Consider the following 17607-nt stretch of genomic DNA (forward strand, 5'->3'; position numbering starts at 1 on the left):
TATACTTGAAAAGGTTCATCCCTTTTGGTTATTGTTTTGGAAAGGTATGAATGTTTAAACAAGGATTTGTAATAGAAAGAATGCCATAACCTTGTTTATCATAGATATTACCAAGTTTGTAATGTTTAGTTTCTATCTTTGGTCTCATAAAGGCAAATCTCTGATCCTTGTTTAAAGTAAGGTATAAAGAAAGACTTAAAGTAGACAGAATTTTTTATATTCTCATTGGTAAATCAGTGAAAACTTGTACAAATGTTGCTAGTTTACTGCTGTTTTACTTTTTCTTTAGGACCAGTTGGAATCTGTATTAGAGGTTTTACATAGACAGATGGAGCAGTATAAAGACCAGCCACAACACACAGAAAAAATTTCTTACCAGCAGAGACTTTTGCAAGAAGATCTCATTCATATTCGGGCTGAAATATCTAAAGTATCAACCGTATGTATATGGTGCCTCCAAAGAAATACTAAATTAAGTTCCAGCTACAGTAAAATAGTTAGTTTTCACATAGAGGGTTAAACCTAATGTACAGGACATGATAAAAAAAAAAACTAATGCAGTTTTGTGCTTTGAATAACTGTCTTAAACTGCAGCTCTTCCAGCCTGGCCCATTGCACAGTGTGTGCTGTTAATTAATGTTTGTCATTAAACAAGATACCTGTTGGTACATAAGAAGCACCATTTACTGGGTCAGACCATAGGTCCATCTTGCCTAGTATTGTATGTTTCACAGTGGCAGAGAGTGGATGTCAAAAGGGAGAGTGACCTGGGTATGACCAGGGGTTTTTTTCACTGTTCCTTTTTCACTTGAGGCCTCCAGGATTTAAGGTCTCGGAAGTTCTGAGTCCGAGGCTGTACCCCTAACTCTCATGCTGAGAAGTTACTGATGCATCTTACCTCCAAGAATTCGTCCAGTCTCTTTTTGGTACAGAATGTAAATGAAGGGATGGGGTCATAAAATTAGGATGTGTGGCTTTTTCCAACTATTTAGTTGGTCTAATAAAAGATCTACCCAAAGAACCTTGTCTGCTTTTAAGAATTCATGTCATTGTTAGGATTCCTTTGGTCATTAGTTTTCTCCTTAATAATTGCTGGATCATTCCATGTGGACATATTGCTCTAAATCAGGGATGTCCAAAGAACTGACCTACTCTGCCCTGTTGACTGGCTCTTGATGCTGCCTCTGGGTCTGATCAGATCCTCATGCCACCAAACTGGCTTTGTGCTCCAGGCTCTGCGTTATGTGGCATCCACTCTGGGAGCCATGCCAGATGCAGCACCTGCCCCAGCTAGTCCAGGATCTACTCTGCATGTGTTGTCCTCCCACCCTCCCCTAGTCTGGGACTCTGCCATGCCACAGATGCAAGAGTGGACACCTTGTATACTGCAAATTCTAGGCTGGCTTGAGCAGGCACCATATGAAATGTATGTTCTAATACCTATGCTGTATGCAGTGCCCATTCTGGCCAGCACATGGCTCCTCCCTTGCCCTTCCTCCTCTCCCCCCCCCACCTCACTGCTTCTGCACAGTGTCATTGGGAGGCACTAACTGTGATGTGATACTACTGTGCAGTAGTAACAAACTACTGTGCAGTAGCATCAGAAAAAAACCATGTGAAGATGTTGCTGTGCAGTAACACCAGAAACAATTGCACAGTCCACTGCTCATGTAGATGCACTTGCAGCACTATCACAGACTGGGCGGCATTGGGGGAGGGAAGGAAGGTGGATTCTGAGTGCACTGTATTCAGCATGGTGGAGAGGTGAGCAGGGAGAGGGAGTAGTAGGAGGGGCCATGGACTTGATTTTTACACCCACGCTCTAAATTTTCTAGATGGAGATTGTGGACTCAGCCTACAGCATTCTGGCTCTAATACAGTACACTGCTTGAAGTTCATGATTAGCTTTAAGCTTATATGATGTTCCACTGAGTTCAGAACAGAATAATATTTCTTTCTTGAGTGTAAACATACACTTGTAAAAGTTTAAGAGTATGCTGATCTGCTTTACTGGATAAAAGGCCAAAGTACTTCCAAGCATTATGGGTTATTTTGAGGTTTGCATTAGTCTTTCTCTTTGCCAATAGGAAATGGAAAATGCCTGGAATGCATATCTGAAATTGGAAAAGGATGTGAACCAATTGAAGCAAGCCTTACAGGAACAGATGAACGGATCATTTTTTACTCAGGTGAGTCTGTTTTCAGATACTATCTTACTAGTGCTCAGATCTCTCAAACAATTAAGCTATCGGAGAAAGTCTCCAGATACTTTGTCTGTGCAGGATAGCTACACATACCTCTGTGGGCTAGCAAAGGACAGAAATGGTAGCAGTATAGCTGACAGATAACTATTTTTAATGCGTATAACTGTTTCCTAGAATATTGCACATCTGCTCACTTTTCAGTATTTTGTTATATTTTTATTACACACTGCTATTAATAACTGTCTTGATATATGATCATGCATAATTTTAGTTTTATATTTACTTTGATCTATCTTTGTGAATAAATCTATTGGTTTTTAATAACATCAGTCATTAATTCACTTTTGTCATTCTTAATATAATTTGATAATATAATAATATTAATTTAATAATAATAATTATTATTATAATGATATAATTATGAATATAATATTCATAATTTGGATATTAGTGGAAAGGTTTATTGGGCTAGATTGGTTCATGTTTTATTGTTTTATTTCAAACTCAGCAGTAATTGAAAGCCATCAGGGTCTTAAATCAGTTACAGGAATGCTTGTTCACTCCTCTTCTCACCAGGTTTTCTAAGATTGTAAGTTTCCCCCCTCAATGCTGGCGTGTCCATACACTTAGTGTTGAGCTTGCTCAAGTTTATTTCTTGTTAATATAGTAAAAAACAAGCAAATTGCTACTGGGCATGTTTCTGTGCACAATATACTTCCCAAAGGTGACATTTCCACTTGTGTATTTGGGGCTGGGACAGACTAAATGTTTATATTGGTGTAACTGGCATTACAGCAATGTAAAAAATGTAGTGGACAAAAGACAAACCTCTGAACTGGGGCAACTTTGCCCCAGGTAAGAGAGAGAATAAAAGGAGACATGTTGCTGGTGTATGTTACACCAAGGGTGCAGATAGAAGTGCAGCTCCCAGCTGTTACTCAGAACAATACCTATGAAGTGTCCTGAGTTACAACATTACCCCAGACCAAACAGAAGTTCACTGTTGGCTCCAGGGGGAGGGGAATCTAGCTGCGGGCTGGGACCTTGCAGCCAGGTTCCCATAGCAATGGCCACAGCTCTCCGCCAGTGCTGGCTGTTTTCAGAAGGGTGGGGGGGATTGAGTGAATTGGAGCCTCTCTACCTCAGTAGGGGACTCCAATACACCTGCCCCACCATCCGGGGGGCTGAAAACACCCCAGACTGAACTCCCTCCTATCCCTTTTTCCCCCTCCCATTTTGAAAACAGTGACAAGCTGGGAGATCCTCAGACCCCAGTTACATTTTGGAATGTCTTTATCTGATACCTCATGCAATGAGGGGTTCAGATTTTCACCCAAACAGCCATTTGTTTAGCTGTCTGCAGCCATGCACTTGTGTTCGGTCACAGCTATACACTGCTTTCTGTGGCCAGATCAGGTGAAAATTGTCACTTCTGCCTGTACCACACTTTGTTTCATCTATTTCTGTTCATGCTGGGGGAGCCATTGACTAGATGCAAACACCTGTTTCCCCCATTACCTATTACTAAGGTACTCTAATATCTGACTTTTGAGTGAACCGACTGCCAGATAGCATTCTGATTTAATTTACTTTGGTATATAAAATTATGTAAATTTTATCATGGTATGTATACATATGTCTGTACCCTTGAACATAGTAAAGATTTGTGCTTTGTGGTTAGTCATATTTCACACTTTTCTGTCTTTTCCTACCATATCATAATCCTATCACCAGCTAGTGGAAAAGGGGGACAGATAAATAGTTGTGCACAAAATTGCTTGAATAGCCAATGGCTGTATTGTGATGGCAGTCATCTTCTGTAAGGAGAAGCCAGTGGTACATTAGAGGAAACTATTGACCTAACAGGGTACTAACAGACAGCATTGATCTAACAGACATAACACATGGAATGTTATAAATACATTTTAAAATCCCAAGGGCATTTTTACCTGTGCTCCTGGAGGTGACGCTTTAATTAGTGAGGCGTGCTAATTAAAAGTGCCCGATCATCATGTATATCAGTGTCCCCCATGCTGAAAAATGGTGGTGGGGCACCTTGAAGTAAAGCTCATCAAATGAGCCTTAGTTCAAAGCACCCCACCCCATTTTTTAGCACAAGGATGCTGATACATGTGATGCTGAAGTCTACTGGCGCGTGGTAATCTCTGTGGTCCAGCAGACTTGATTAATCGGGTCTGCTCCAATGCACTGGATTTCCAGCGTGTTGGAGCTAGCTCCCTGCACATCTTCAGGAGCCCCAAGAATCTAGATGTGCAGGCCACTTCCTGGTTTAAACTTCTTGGAACCTTTCAAAAGCATGCTGGAAAAATCAAGTACTATTTTGACCTGATCCTTCTTGAACAGGTTCAATGTCATGTGCAAACAGAGTATTCTGTGCCTAGGGTTTGGTCTTGCCTCAAGGCATCCCGCACTGCACTGCTCCTCCCCCTGGGCTGCTCTGGGATGCAACCAGGACTGTACTGCCCAAAGATCTATTGCTTCCAAAAATCACAGCCATGGGGAAGCAGAAAGCCTCTGTATCAGTTCAGGGTGGGGAGGTGGTTTAGCAGGGGGAGGGGTGCTTTGTAGCCCCAGTTGTGTGGTGAGTGGGTGGTTGTGCTTGTCACAATAAAACAGTAAACACTTGTCAATTTTGGGGGTGGGGTGGTGAGGGGAAACAGAGCCATTTCACAATGGGCATTTAATAGAAAAGAATGGTTGTCAATTCCACGCTCAATGTGAAGTGAATTGACTCATCAATAGTAAATTGTTCCTCATGCTCTGTGCTGCATTCTTGCAACCAGCCCTGCCCTGCTGATTCCACCCTTGGAAGGCTTGATGGTCTGTTACTGTACCACCCCCGGTGGCATTTTGGCAGCAATCCAGTCCCTGAAAGAGGAAGGTTTTACTTAAAACCCCAGCTGGGTATGTGTGGGCATTTCTGTCCAGGGACAGTTATGAGCAGGTTCCCACACAATGACATTCTTGAAATGGTTCAAGTTTTATGTCTATCCACACCCACAGAGTTCTGCAACATACAAGAAGTCTTGGCCTGAAAGGCTAAGGTGTTCCTGGGAGCAAGGTTCCCTCTAAGCTGCGCGCGTGCACAGCTGCACACAATTAAAAATCTTGCCGTTCAGTAACTTTTTAACACCGCACACCTGCCCAGAGAGGAGCTGGGCTGTGGCTTCCCAGAGGGGGGCTGGGCACGGAGTGCGGCGGAGGCACTGGGGCCAGCATGGGACACCTACCAAAGGCAAACTCCTCATGCAGGGCAGGCAGCAGCTCCTCCCCGAGGTGAGGTGAGGCAGGGCTGGGGCTGGGGGCTGGTGCGGGGTCCGCTGGCTCTGGGAACTGCTCCACAACCCTGCATCACCTCAGGGAGCGAAGAGGCAAATGGTGTCAGGGCTGGGGAGTGGAGCAGTTCCCCTGAGCCAGCAGAGCCTGTGCCAGCCCCTACCCCCAGCTCTGCCTTGCCTCACCTTGGGGAGGAGCCACTGCGATCCTCACTGGGATGAGGAGTGAGGAGCTGACCTTTGTTAAGTCTCCCACACCAGCCCTGGCGCCTCCCTTTCAGTTCCATCAATTGTTTGTATCCAGCTTATGTGCTTGCTTACGTTCTGTCTAAGATGGGAGGGTCTGTGCAGATCGGTAGTAACTGTGACGCACCTTTTTGGCAGCGCTGACTTCTCACTTAATAAGTGTGTTCTTGAAGTTTTGTGAATCACTCAGTGTTATTTATTTGTACTAGAGAAGATAGGGGAAATAATTTATTTCTTTGAGCTAACTTTTCTTACTCTCTCATAAAGTACATTTACATATTATTTTGTAAGCAGCAGTCTCTGGCTTTTCATATTTCATGTATATTTCCAACTGTTTGTCTTTCTACACCTCATCCATTTGGGGTTCAAAGTGCTCTGCTTCAAGATTTAAGCAATGGGAAGAAATAGCACTGAAGAGGTCTTCTTTATTCTGTTCACTATTTCAACATTGACAGAAGGTGTATTTTCTGAGTTGGTTCAGAGAGAGGGGTTTGTTTTTTTTTTACAGGTTACTCTAAGGCTTGTTCACTCTAAATCCAGTACTTGGTATCCTGCAGTGTAATTCTTCTCAAGAAAATAAAGTGGAATATTTGTAAATTTCTAATTTGTATCTTGACAATATTTCAAGAAATATCCCATCTATCCAGTGAGTTTGCTTAAAAGCAAATGACATTCTCTGTCATTTAAATGGTAGTTTCTTGGCACTCCATTCTTTCAAGATATACATTTTAGTAACCAACCTTCAAGCCCCTGGATCATGGTGTACATGTAAGAGGTCTAGTCAGATGCCTGATGACTCCATTTGTGGCTGACAAGTCCAATTTGAGAGTAACACAGTTACAAGTTTCACAGATCCATATGTTGTCTGAGTTGAAGTCCAAATTTACAGCATACTACTTTCTTCTTCCTTGCTTTGCTTCCATCAAAGCCACTTCATGTTGAGATGTACCCAGTGACATATGTTTCCTGCAGATTGGACAGGATTCTGCATACCTCTCTCAGCTTTCTACACTGATTTTGAATGACTTTGTATCATTTTTACACACATTGTGGTACCGCCATAGAGGATGACCCCACTTTCTAGAGCTATCTTGAATCTCACTATAGTCTTTCTCCCTCTCCTGATGTGGTCAATTCATCACAACTTCCTCCTCTTGATAGTGGTTTCTAAGTGTGTCAGTCCTGCATACCCCAGTACCTCTGTGTTTGGTATTTTGTCTTCCCACTTTATTTTCAGGATCTTACACAGACATCTCATGTGGAAGTTGTTCAGTCTCTTCATATGCCTAGCATATGTAGTCCATGTTTCTGAACCACTAAGCAGGGATGACAGCATACACATCTCATGAATTCACATCTTCACTTTAGCTGATAGCTTGCTGTTATTCCATACATGTTTCTGTAATAGCCCGAAACTCTTAGGTACTTTTCCAATTCTGTTAGTCAGTTAAGTCTGATCAAGATTCTTGCTGATCATAGAATCCAAGTAGTAAAAACTGTCAATGACACAAAGAGATTTATCTTCTAGAGTGATGTCAAATATTGATCGGTTCCTTCACCCTTTGGTACATCATTAGTCGTCTTGAGACTAACGGCTATCCTAAATATCTTGCATGATTCAGAAAATCTGCCCAAGAGGTTTTGCAAGAAAGATTTTTTTTCCCAACAGCAGCAAGATGTTCTCTCTGTTACCACAGAGAGCCCATGTCTAGACTCTTAGGCATGCCTGCAAACTCTGGAATCTGCTTTAACATATATATACAACTACACAGCTGTCATCTTATCTGGAGACTACCCTGTTTCCACCAGTATAGTTCTGAGGAAGACTTCTAGTTTTGAACTGGCTAACTAAATATGCTAACAATACGAGTTCCTACTTCAGTAACAGATATGCAGCCAAAGTTTCAGAATGTCACTAAAATATTTGGCTTAAAATAAATTAAATGGAATAAATATAGGTAGAGAATTAATTTTTACTTTACTTTTGTTTTAATTAACATTAGGAGAAATCACAAATGCAAAAAGATTTATGGAGAATTGAAGACGTTACAGCTGGTCTAAGTGCAAATAAAACAAACTACAAAATCATAGTAGAATCTATCAAGAACCCAGGTAAGAGAAACTTAGTCAAAGTTCAACTGTAAAGCTGTATTCAAATTTATCTCGACTTTCATGGGTCTTCAGAATTGGATAGGAGGCCAAAGAATATATACTGTTTCAGAATGCTTCTGCTGTTGGTGGGTCAGAAATCCATGGATGCCAAACACAACTCTCCATGTCTCACTTGTTTTGGTTTGGGTGTCTTCATACTTACTGATGTAGCTAAGCCATGCAAAAATATCAAGGATCAGTTATCCACAGGAAAGATATAAGTCTAGAGCACTCCCACATTTACTTGCTGTATTTCTGTTTTACCTACCACCTACCTAGTAGCTCTTTCAATCCTCATTTTATCAATCTTTTCCTTTTATTTGTGCCCCTTCCTCTGCCTTCCTGTCATTCTAGTTTATTTATGGCAGACAATTGGCTGTCAGATCAAGCTGCCTTCTGTTGTAAACAAAAGAGAAATGAAACAGTATACATAGTCTGCATGCCAGTTAGCCTCATTATATTTCATAGAAAAATGATAAAGGAAGTTGGAAAAGAACAACTTGGTTCATGCCTTATGTAGATAGTTTTGAGTATATATTTAAAGATATATATTTACCCAGTACATATAAACAAGGCATGAAGTTAAGATTACGGAGCTAATTATTTATTCAAAAATTTAAAATATAATTGCAGAGGCCTATCCATGTCCAGAGGGATGAACATTTTAAGGCATAGTCATAACATGAGAGATTTTTGTACCTTCAAAATACAGTACATTTTTAAAGCCTACTCATATTCTTTTGTTGACTATTTCTATAGAAAAACTTAACATTTTGGACACATATAGCTATATATACAACTTCAACTGTATTTACCTGTTTCTCCCCCAGAAAGAAAAACAGTGCCTTCATTTTCTCAGCCTGTAGTGCCTTCATTACCAACTTCACTCACAACTATGGAGAACAAATTTTCTACTCAGCAGAGTCCTCCATCTAGTCCCATTAAGTCATCTCTGGAGGTTAGGCTGTTTCCACAGCCTTATATTCAGCCTAGAACACAGTCTCATCCACAGAATCTGAAGAAACTTGAACCTCCTCTTCAATCACCAGTTAAGCTAAAACCAAAGGTTGTTAAGTGTTACTACTGTGACTCTAACTAAACTGTTTTTACTCTTTCTAATTGCTATACTTGAAAATATTTTGTTGTTATTTTTCTTATTAATTTAAAATTGGCCAATAATACAAAATGTATACTGGTAAAGACAGAAAGCAGTAAGTAACATGGTTTTGCATTTTGTAAAACAAGTTTCATATATAATTCTAAAAGAGCCAATTGAAACATATACTGTTAAATAAAATAAATGAAATCAATGTTATCTACTGTGGAGACTGTGGCAGTGCACCTGCGGGTGCCTGCCACTTTAAGGAGAAAGTCAGGCAGCTACCAGGTGCCTAATGGCAGCAGCCATTTGGGGAACCAGGTATAAAGAGGCTGCAGGTTGGTGCTGCCAGTCCAGGCAGAAACATCACCTGGCTGAGCTGCAGTAGGAACATCTAGAAAGTAAGAGCAGGAGGCTCTTGGTTCTGGCCATGACCTAAAACTGCACCCTGCTGGGGAAGGGTGGCCTGGTGGGGCTCCTAGTGGCATGGGAGCCCCCAAGAAATGCTAAGCCAGTTACGTCCCCAGTGAAAGGCGAGGAGGGGTGCCTTAACCCCAGCCTCCATCTTCAGGTGGGCTTTGGGAAGCAGTAGTGGGGCCAGGCATGGCTGCAGCCACCTGAACCCGTGAGGGGGATGCAAGACCCTGGGGAGTGAGTGTGGTGGGCCAAGCATGGCAAGCAGAGTGCCACCTGAGCCTATGGGGGTGGTTGACCCCAAGGCCCTGAGAGATGGCAGTGTAATGAGGCCCTAGGGAAGAGGGTGGAGGTGTGTGGCCCCACACAGAGTAGAGCTGAAGGGGAGTAGGGCTGAAGGACTGTGTGTGAGGGGGGCTGAGTAGGGCCGAACAAGGAGTCAGCCTGCAGGACAGTCCCAGGGGCATGTTGAATAGGGCTGAACTGGGAGTAGGCCTGAAGGGCAGTGCAAGGGCCAGTCCCATCAATAGTCAAGTGTAAGGATGTAGTTGAGTGTGAGGAGGATGAGAAGACCCCAGGGTGGGGCATGGTGTAGAGGCCCTAGAGTTGATACAGTAGGAACCCGAGGAGTGGGGAGTAGACCAAGATATGTCTTTGGACGCCTGAGATAGTAGTTGGGCCAGAGGCTGAATGGGGGCTCAGCCAGAGAGTTAGGGGTGAGTCCTGACCCCAGTAAGTCTTCCACCAAAAGGAGGCCAAGTGTGGGTCAAAAGAAGGACCTAGAGGTTGAGCACAATGACCTGCTGCTCCAGGGAGGGAGTGAGAGTCCTTGTGAGATCCGGGAGCAGCAGTCGTGGTGTGAAGGAACATCATGCGTGTGTGATCTGCAAGGCTTGGGATGCAGTACAGGGGTGGTTGAAACTGCATACATAAGCCCAGGAGAACAGGGCTGCCAAGGGCAGCCTCCTGCCTAAATAAGACACCAATTATTAAACAGCAAGGCAAGGCAGGAAAGAGAGATGGGCAGTTAGCCCAGAAACAGGTGGGTGGGGCAACTCCTAATCAGTCTAGGAAAGCCCCTTGATACATAGACGAGAGAGAGATTTATAAGTTGTACATAAAAGAACTGAACCCTAGTACTTGAAGAAGTAGTTCAGTGGATAACATACCAATTTATATACATTAATTGCTTGGTAGGAAGGTATATATTTTGTTCTGTATTAAGGCAGAAGTTCACTAGTAGTTAATACCTCTTAAATGTAGGAGGAAGCATGCGGTTTTTGTCCTCTTAAAACCTATGGCATACTATTTGCTGAATCTCAATTTTTTAAATTTTATTAACTAGGAAGATGAAGCACCACCCAGACCTCCTCTCCCTCAACTCTACAGCCCTGATGATCACCCACCAGCTGTTCCACCTCTTCCAAGGGAAGCCTCTGTTATCAGACACACATCGGTACGGGGCCTGAAACGTCAGTCAGATGAAAGAAAGAGAGATCGAGAACTAGGGCAGTGTACGAATGGAGATTATAGGGTGAGCACTCACGGACTCCAAGTCTTTGTTTCATGGACTTCAGTTGTTCATTGTGGTAAATTGTAGAACAAGCAGAAATAATGATAGATTGTTAGAGAAAATGTGTTAACATGTAGCCTACAAGGAAACTATTTGAATTTGTCTTAAATCTATATAGGCTCATTTGATAAACTGAATATTTATCCACATAGGTAGAACTTCGTTCGTACATGAGTGAACCTGAATTGGCAACAATTAGTGGTGATCTCAGCCAATCTGCAGTTGGTTTCATAGGTTCTGACAGTGGATACCAGACATTGCCTACCAGAGGTAAGCCTGGGGAGACTTACAAGACAGTTGTTAAAAGGCATTTGGTACATGACATTCTTTGTGATTTTAATTGTTAGGGCTTTGGGGTGATTTTGGAGTCGTCATCTTAAAAGTTGACTGTGCTGTGATCTCAAATACTATACATTTTCTCAGTATCTTGACAATACCACTAGTGCTTGGTGTTTTTATTGTTGTGTTAGAAAATGAGGAACATAGCATAACAGCCATCAAAGAAATCCTCTTAAATTCTTTGGCCTTGTGACCCATTACTGTATTACTACATGGGCTATAGTAGTTATGTAATAAAAAATGTAAAATGATTTTAAGGCCACCTACCTGTTATTTTTCTCTTGAGAACTGCTTTGCTTTAAAGTATTGGGTTTTTTCTTTATAAAGGATTATCTGGATCAACTTCCAGACTGCACCAATCATCCACTGTATCATCTTATGCAACACTTCGAAGAGATAGCTCCAAGGTATGTAGAACATTTGATAATAAAATGTCTGGATCTCTCAGGACAGTATGCTAAGCATAGGTGTATTTTTTTTTAACAGAAGCTGAGATTCTGGTAACACTTGGGAGATGAATACTTTTTTTATACTGCTGTTGCCTGTTATCAGATTAAATTCTCTTATTTGTCATATTATAAAATTAACCAGGAATTCACAGAGACCCAATAACTTGTTGTATTTGTTATAGAGTAACAAACAAAGGTACAGCGTGTTTACTGCTGAATTAAATTGTAAAGTTGAAAATGTGTGAAATATATAGAAGCAATAAAAGAAAATCAGCTCATTTATAGTGAGAAAGTTGAGGAAAGACATTTTTTCTAGTATACTTCTTATATAAAGTATTAATTATAACATGTGTTTTGTATACCTTGTTACTTTTAACAGGAAAGACCAAAGAGTGCCTTGGAACGCTTATACTCTGGAGACCACCAAAGAGGCAAGATGAGTGCTGAGGAACAACTAGAAAGAATGAAACGACATCAAAAGGCATTAGTTCGTGAACGCAAGAGAACTCTTAGCCAAGGAGAAAGACAGTCTGTTTCATCTCGGTCTTTCATCCGACCCATTTCTGCAGACATAGGCTCAGTATGTTAGACATGTCTTAAAAGGACTTAGCTAAAAACATGATCTGTAGTTTTTCTAGTAAGCACTTTCACTTGAGTGTGCATGATGCTAGCCTAATTATATAATGCAGTGTATTATCAGTTTCAAGAGTGTGACAAACATAATCAGATTCTGATTACAAATAGTTGCAGCATATATAGCAGGTTCTGCAGGTAAGTTGGTTAGTGAATTAGTATGGCAAGAGGAGAATAGAATATATTGAAAGGATTTTCAAAAACAGAAATTGATTTTGATTGGAACTGTAATTAGTATAATGAAGTTTGTATGTTTTTCAAACTACTCCTTAACAGAATGGGCCATTTTGAATGTTTTTATTAGTGTGTTAAAAAGAATCTTTATAAGTAGTTTAGAGGATACCTAAGGTTTTATCAAACCATTATTTTTTTAATGAGGAGTTAACAAAATACATAAACTGATAATCAGCTTTAAAACCTATTAATACGTCATAGCTAACTATGTGACAGTTAATATGTTTTAATTACTATAAGTTATTCTCTAAAGCTGGATGTGTTGAAAAGTATGGCTTGGAGTCGGTTTGTTGAAGAAGAGATTTTTTTGGTTGTTTATTTGGGAGTAAATGCTGTTTTGAATTTAAATATGTAATGGTATATTTGGGATACTAAACAAAGTAATCCAAAGTGAAGAAGGTACCCAATTGCTCACTTGGTGTCAAAACAAGAATGAACTGTAATTGCACAGCCACTGTAGTACTAGTCTTCCTTTTTAAATTTATTTTTCTTTTGTTCACTAGAGCTTTGAAATGCTCACCTTATTTACCTAATTCATTGCACAAGATCTCTTGCTTTTAGAATTGTCACTCATCCTATCTAATGCCTTTACTTTTATTTCAAAGAGTTTCTAATTAATTTAAAATTTCTAACTAGACTACTCAATTTTTACCAGGCTTAATTGCATTTGGTAGCTGTGTGTCAAATGTTAGTATTCTCAGGTCCCTTGGTATTACTTCACCTTTCATTCTCATTCAAGACTCCTTCAATAACACAAACTTGCAACCTAGTTATTCCTGTTTATGGTACCAAAAAAATAAGAATGCTCTGCTTAGAGATATTACCAGAGGCTGAATAGGCATTTGTCCGGGATGGTTTAGGAATCGTATATCTATTGGGCCAGCTTGTATGAGATCCCTTCCAACCCTGTGATTCTGATCTTAATCTGTCCCAGCTTCTGTTTTGCAGTCAAATTTATTGAAAGATAGTATATACTTGGCATAGAGCAAAACTTTGATATCACTGCCATTTTCATGTTTTAATTAGCAAAACTAAACCTTGTATTGTTATAAGACTTTAACATACATATACACATCTAATATAAACATTTTATGACACTCCATATTAACAATTTTGACGTATGTTTTATTTATAAATTTGTGTGCCATCTTGATTTGTTTCTTGCTATAAAGAAATTATACAATCTCCACCAGCCCCAGATATGCTTCATAGGAAATGACTCCTGTGTCTAGAGGGCTGAAAAAACATAAAAGTATGTTTGATAGCACAATTAATTATTTTAGAGCATTGCAACTATTTAGCAGCCAAAATGGTAAACCTTTAAATATGTAATTAAGGTGCTGCACAGTATGTAACTTTATGCTTTCAACATACATGGTATGTGTAACTCTCATTTTAATCTATTTTTTTAAATTGGTTGCCTCTCAAGTGTAGATTGACATTCTAAATTTATAATATAGTACATGGATTTATTTGTTTATATAAATGCCTTTTTAATGTAAAAGTTTCAACATCAAAGCCAATAAAAATATTGTTTCGTAATAGGAGTTTGATGTTTTTCTTATCAACATAATAATAATTTGGATATAATATTGTGTGTGTTTTAAAGTATCTTATGACAATCAGGCCTGGTTTGAATTTGAGTAGAAGAAGGTATTTTGAGCATTAACTATGTAAGAAAATGTGTTTTTCCCCCTTTGGATTTTCAAGAAGAGATCTCTCTATTTTATATGATTCAATTGCCTTTTAATTATATGACATTTTGAATCTGTATAAAACTATGCATCTTCTGAGTGAATATTGAGAGCTTGTGCATGAATAGGTTTAAATCAGTTTTTAATATGTATAATGTAGTCTGTGTGGCTGAAAGTTTTCATCAAAGCCAGCCAAGGGTTGCAATGTGCCCACTCCTTTGTACTATAATTATAGGTATATATGTTTTTAAAAAGCATGTGTGTGAAGCCATGTTCTCCTAGCTACATTGTCAAATACTTGAGAAATTATTCATTCATGATTAGAAACACTGGGGGGAAAATGGTCCTTTCCATTTTCAGCTGTGGAAGGTAAAATTGATGATCTCCCCCAACCAAAATATGACACTACCACTTAGTTATACATTTGATGCAAACGTAAATACCTCTATAGTCTTTTAGTCATGTGAGTTTGTATGAATTTTTATGATGTGCATAGCTGAAAAGGCGGTACTATGTCATTATTTCAGATTTGAACTGATAAAGCCAAGCTACAAAGCTGCCCTGAATTTATGGTAGTTTGTCTTATAAAGATAGTTGATTATTTTGGGAAAAGTTTGAGATGGTAGGTTGTTAATGAATGTATATAGTAACTGAAATGTAGATTGTCTTCAGTGAAGTCTTATGATGGCTTTGCAGATACTTTAAATATTTAATGGATTTTAATGTTAGGTTTATAAATACAGTCAAGTTCTCTGTCTATGAAATGTCAACAGCAGTAGTAATTTAGCAGTTCTTAATAAAAGATGCAGTTGTGATTGTCAGTGTAATGTATAATTGTCCCTCTGGCACAGTCTTCCAGAATTTTAGGGACATAGATGTACCAGTTGGTTACAATATCGAGCAGGAAAAAATACTAAAACCTTGTAGCACAACTAGAAATCAAAATGTAGGATTAAGAAGGAATTTCCAAGGAAGAGTATTTTGCATGCCAATTGTATTTTTTCTGTTACTGATTCAAAAGTTTAACTTCTTGGATACTTTCAGCAACCTCATAGCCATAAAGATTGCTAGAACATCAATTTGTCATTCTGGTTGAACACTGTTAATTGTTTTGTATCTGTTACCAGTGGAAACGAGAGCAAGAATTTGATTTGCAGTTACTTGAGAGGACAGTACATGGAGAAGAAAAGGATGAAAATGACTGGCTAAAAATCCACCCCACACCAGTGACAGAGATGGACCTGGAGCCTCAGGATTATGATTTAGATATCAGCAGAGAGGTAACACTAGTGGTTTATGACCTTTTACAGTGTGTGAAAAAATGTTAAATGTTCAGTTATATATTTTGGAAAATGTTAAAATTGGAGAAGAGAAAAAGTGAACAAATTAGGTGTTGCTATACACATTTCAGATAGGAGTTAAAGGTATCTGCTAAAGACTAATTTAAAATAGAAAATGGGGAATGCAATTTTAAAAAAGCTAACTCAGGGTCCCTACCTGGCTGTGCCTTTTGATTCAGATAAATTAGCAAACCTCAGTTGAGAATGAATATCTTCTGTTGATGGCCAAGAAAAAAATGACTTTATATTACTTTAGGCTTTCTGAAAAAGATACGTCTGTGATAACTGACCCGAGATTTTGCTTGCATCTTTTCTAACTCAGTAAAGCCTTTGTTTGAAATGCTGTACGGCCATCTGGTGGTTTAGAAGGGGAATAACACGTGGCAAGAAAAATGAAAGTAAAAGGTTCTATAGAAGACAAAGACAGTCTAGTAAAGTGAATAGGCAGTAAAGTCTTTCTTTAATTATATGAACTGCAGCACTTTTAATGAGGAGTTGAGAAGCTACAGTTTTTCTATTGCTACTTCCCAAATGGAGTGTTTCCTGATTTGACCCAGTGCATCTAGTGTTGTCTACATAAAACTTCATGTTTGTACATTCAGGCTGCTTACAGACTTGGGCTAGGGACTGACATTACACATAAATTGGTATAATTGATCAGACACTGGTTTAAACCTGTAACAGAACAGATGTTCAGTGCACATAAACCAGTTTGAAAATGGCTGAAACCGGTTTGACATGAACCTGGTTGAATGTGCTAGCAGACTTGACTGATTTGGGTCAAACCGATTTATGCAATGTCTGTCCCAGACCCCTTACTAGTTTAAGTTAAATCAGACTCCCCCAGCATCCTGGCATGCTCTTGGGGCTGGGTGGAGCTCCCTGCTCCACAGCAGGGCTGGCCCCTTCCCTTTGCTCCATGGCTGAAACTCCAGAAGAAACTGTAGGCATCTGCCTTGTTTCCCCCTGCTCCCTCCTCCCACCACTCCCTGCTAAGCAGGGATCCCCCGTCCCCTCTGCCTTACACAGACACACAGCATTAGCTAGCAAATCACATGCTGGCTACAGTCTGTGCTGTGGCAGACAGGACAAAGGCAGAATCAACAGGTAGCTGGTAATGTTTCTGTTGTTTTCTTAATGGGGTGATAAACACTGTTATCAACTGCCTACTGGGCTGGTCAGGAGTGGGTGGAACCCCTCCCAAATCAGAGTGTCCTGCCGGGGCCTGGCCATACCTCCCTCAGCTCAGCAGGGTTGAAGGGAAGGGAGGGCTGCTCTAGCACCCCGCAGCTTCTAGCCTGAGCCACTTCAGGCATGTGCCTGAATTTTTTCAGTCTAGAGGGGATGTCTATGTGTTTACAAACTATTTTAGCCTAGCCAGGTTATACTAACTGGCTGGACATCAGGAGGCATTACTTTATGGTTAGGGTTGTCAGGCTCTGGAATGGAATCCCAAGGGAGGTGGTACTCTCTCCTACCCTGGGGGTCTTCAAGAGGAGGCTGGATAGATATTTGGTTGGGGTGTTATTACCCCAGCACTCATTCCTGCCCAGGGCGGGGGTTCGGACCTGATGATCTGTTTAGGTCCCTTCTGACCCTAAACACTATGAAACTGAAACCTGTAAATATTGAATTAATTCAGGCTTTTTCAATGTCTGTCCCTGCCTTGGAAACCCCCCCAAAGCACAGTGCGTTATTAGCAGCTTGGTGCACCCCATGCCAAGCATTGTACACATCCAGAAGAGGCGTCATGTTAGTTTGACCTGGCTTGCCCAAAGTCTGTATAGATGGCACACTTCAGCAGGGATTTTGGGGGTTTTTTGCTAATAGCTAATGGAATTGGCTATTAGATAAAAGTACCAAAAAGCCCTGCTGAAGCATCCAATCTATAGAGGTGTTGGGGAAATTTTGTATCTGTTCTGTGGGGAACAGTGA

At 40.3% G+C, this 17607-nt stretch overlaps 1 protein-coding gene across 5 annotated transcripts in view; it reads left to right on the top strand.

Annotated features, from left to right (window-relative positions):
• PLEKHA7 (pleckstrin homology domain containing A7) overlaps positions 1-17607 on the top strand; it is a 332850-nt gene that overhangs the window by 304273 nt on the left and 10970 nt on the right. For all 5 annotated transcript variants that reach the window (XM_090032588.1, XM_090032592.1, XM_090032590.1 and 2 more), the window contains 9 exons: positions 290-439; positions 2088-2189; positions 7750-7858; positions 8728-8963; positions 10756-10944; positions 11136-11253; positions 11650-11729; positions 12151-12351; positions 15460-15612. In XM_090032588.1, the coding sequence (XP_089888714.1) occupies positions 290-439; positions 2088-2189; positions 7750-7858; positions 8728-8963; positions 10756-10944; positions 11136-11253; positions 11650-11729; positions 12151-12351; positions 15460-15612 (1338 nt within the window). The remainder of the gene's footprint in view (positions 1-289; positions 440-2087; positions 2190-7749; positions 7859-8727; positions 8964-10755; positions 10945-11135; positions 11254-11649; positions 11730-12150; positions 12352-15459; positions 15613-17607) is intronic.

This window comes from Crocodylus siamensis, chromosome 2 (assembly GCF_052110815.1).
Source record: "Crocodylus siamensis isolate JL-2025a chromosome 2, ASM5211081v1, whole genome shotgun sequence".
NCBI classification, from domain to species: Eukaryota; Metazoa; Chordata; order Crocodylia; family Crocodylidae; genus Crocodylus; species Crocodylus siamensis.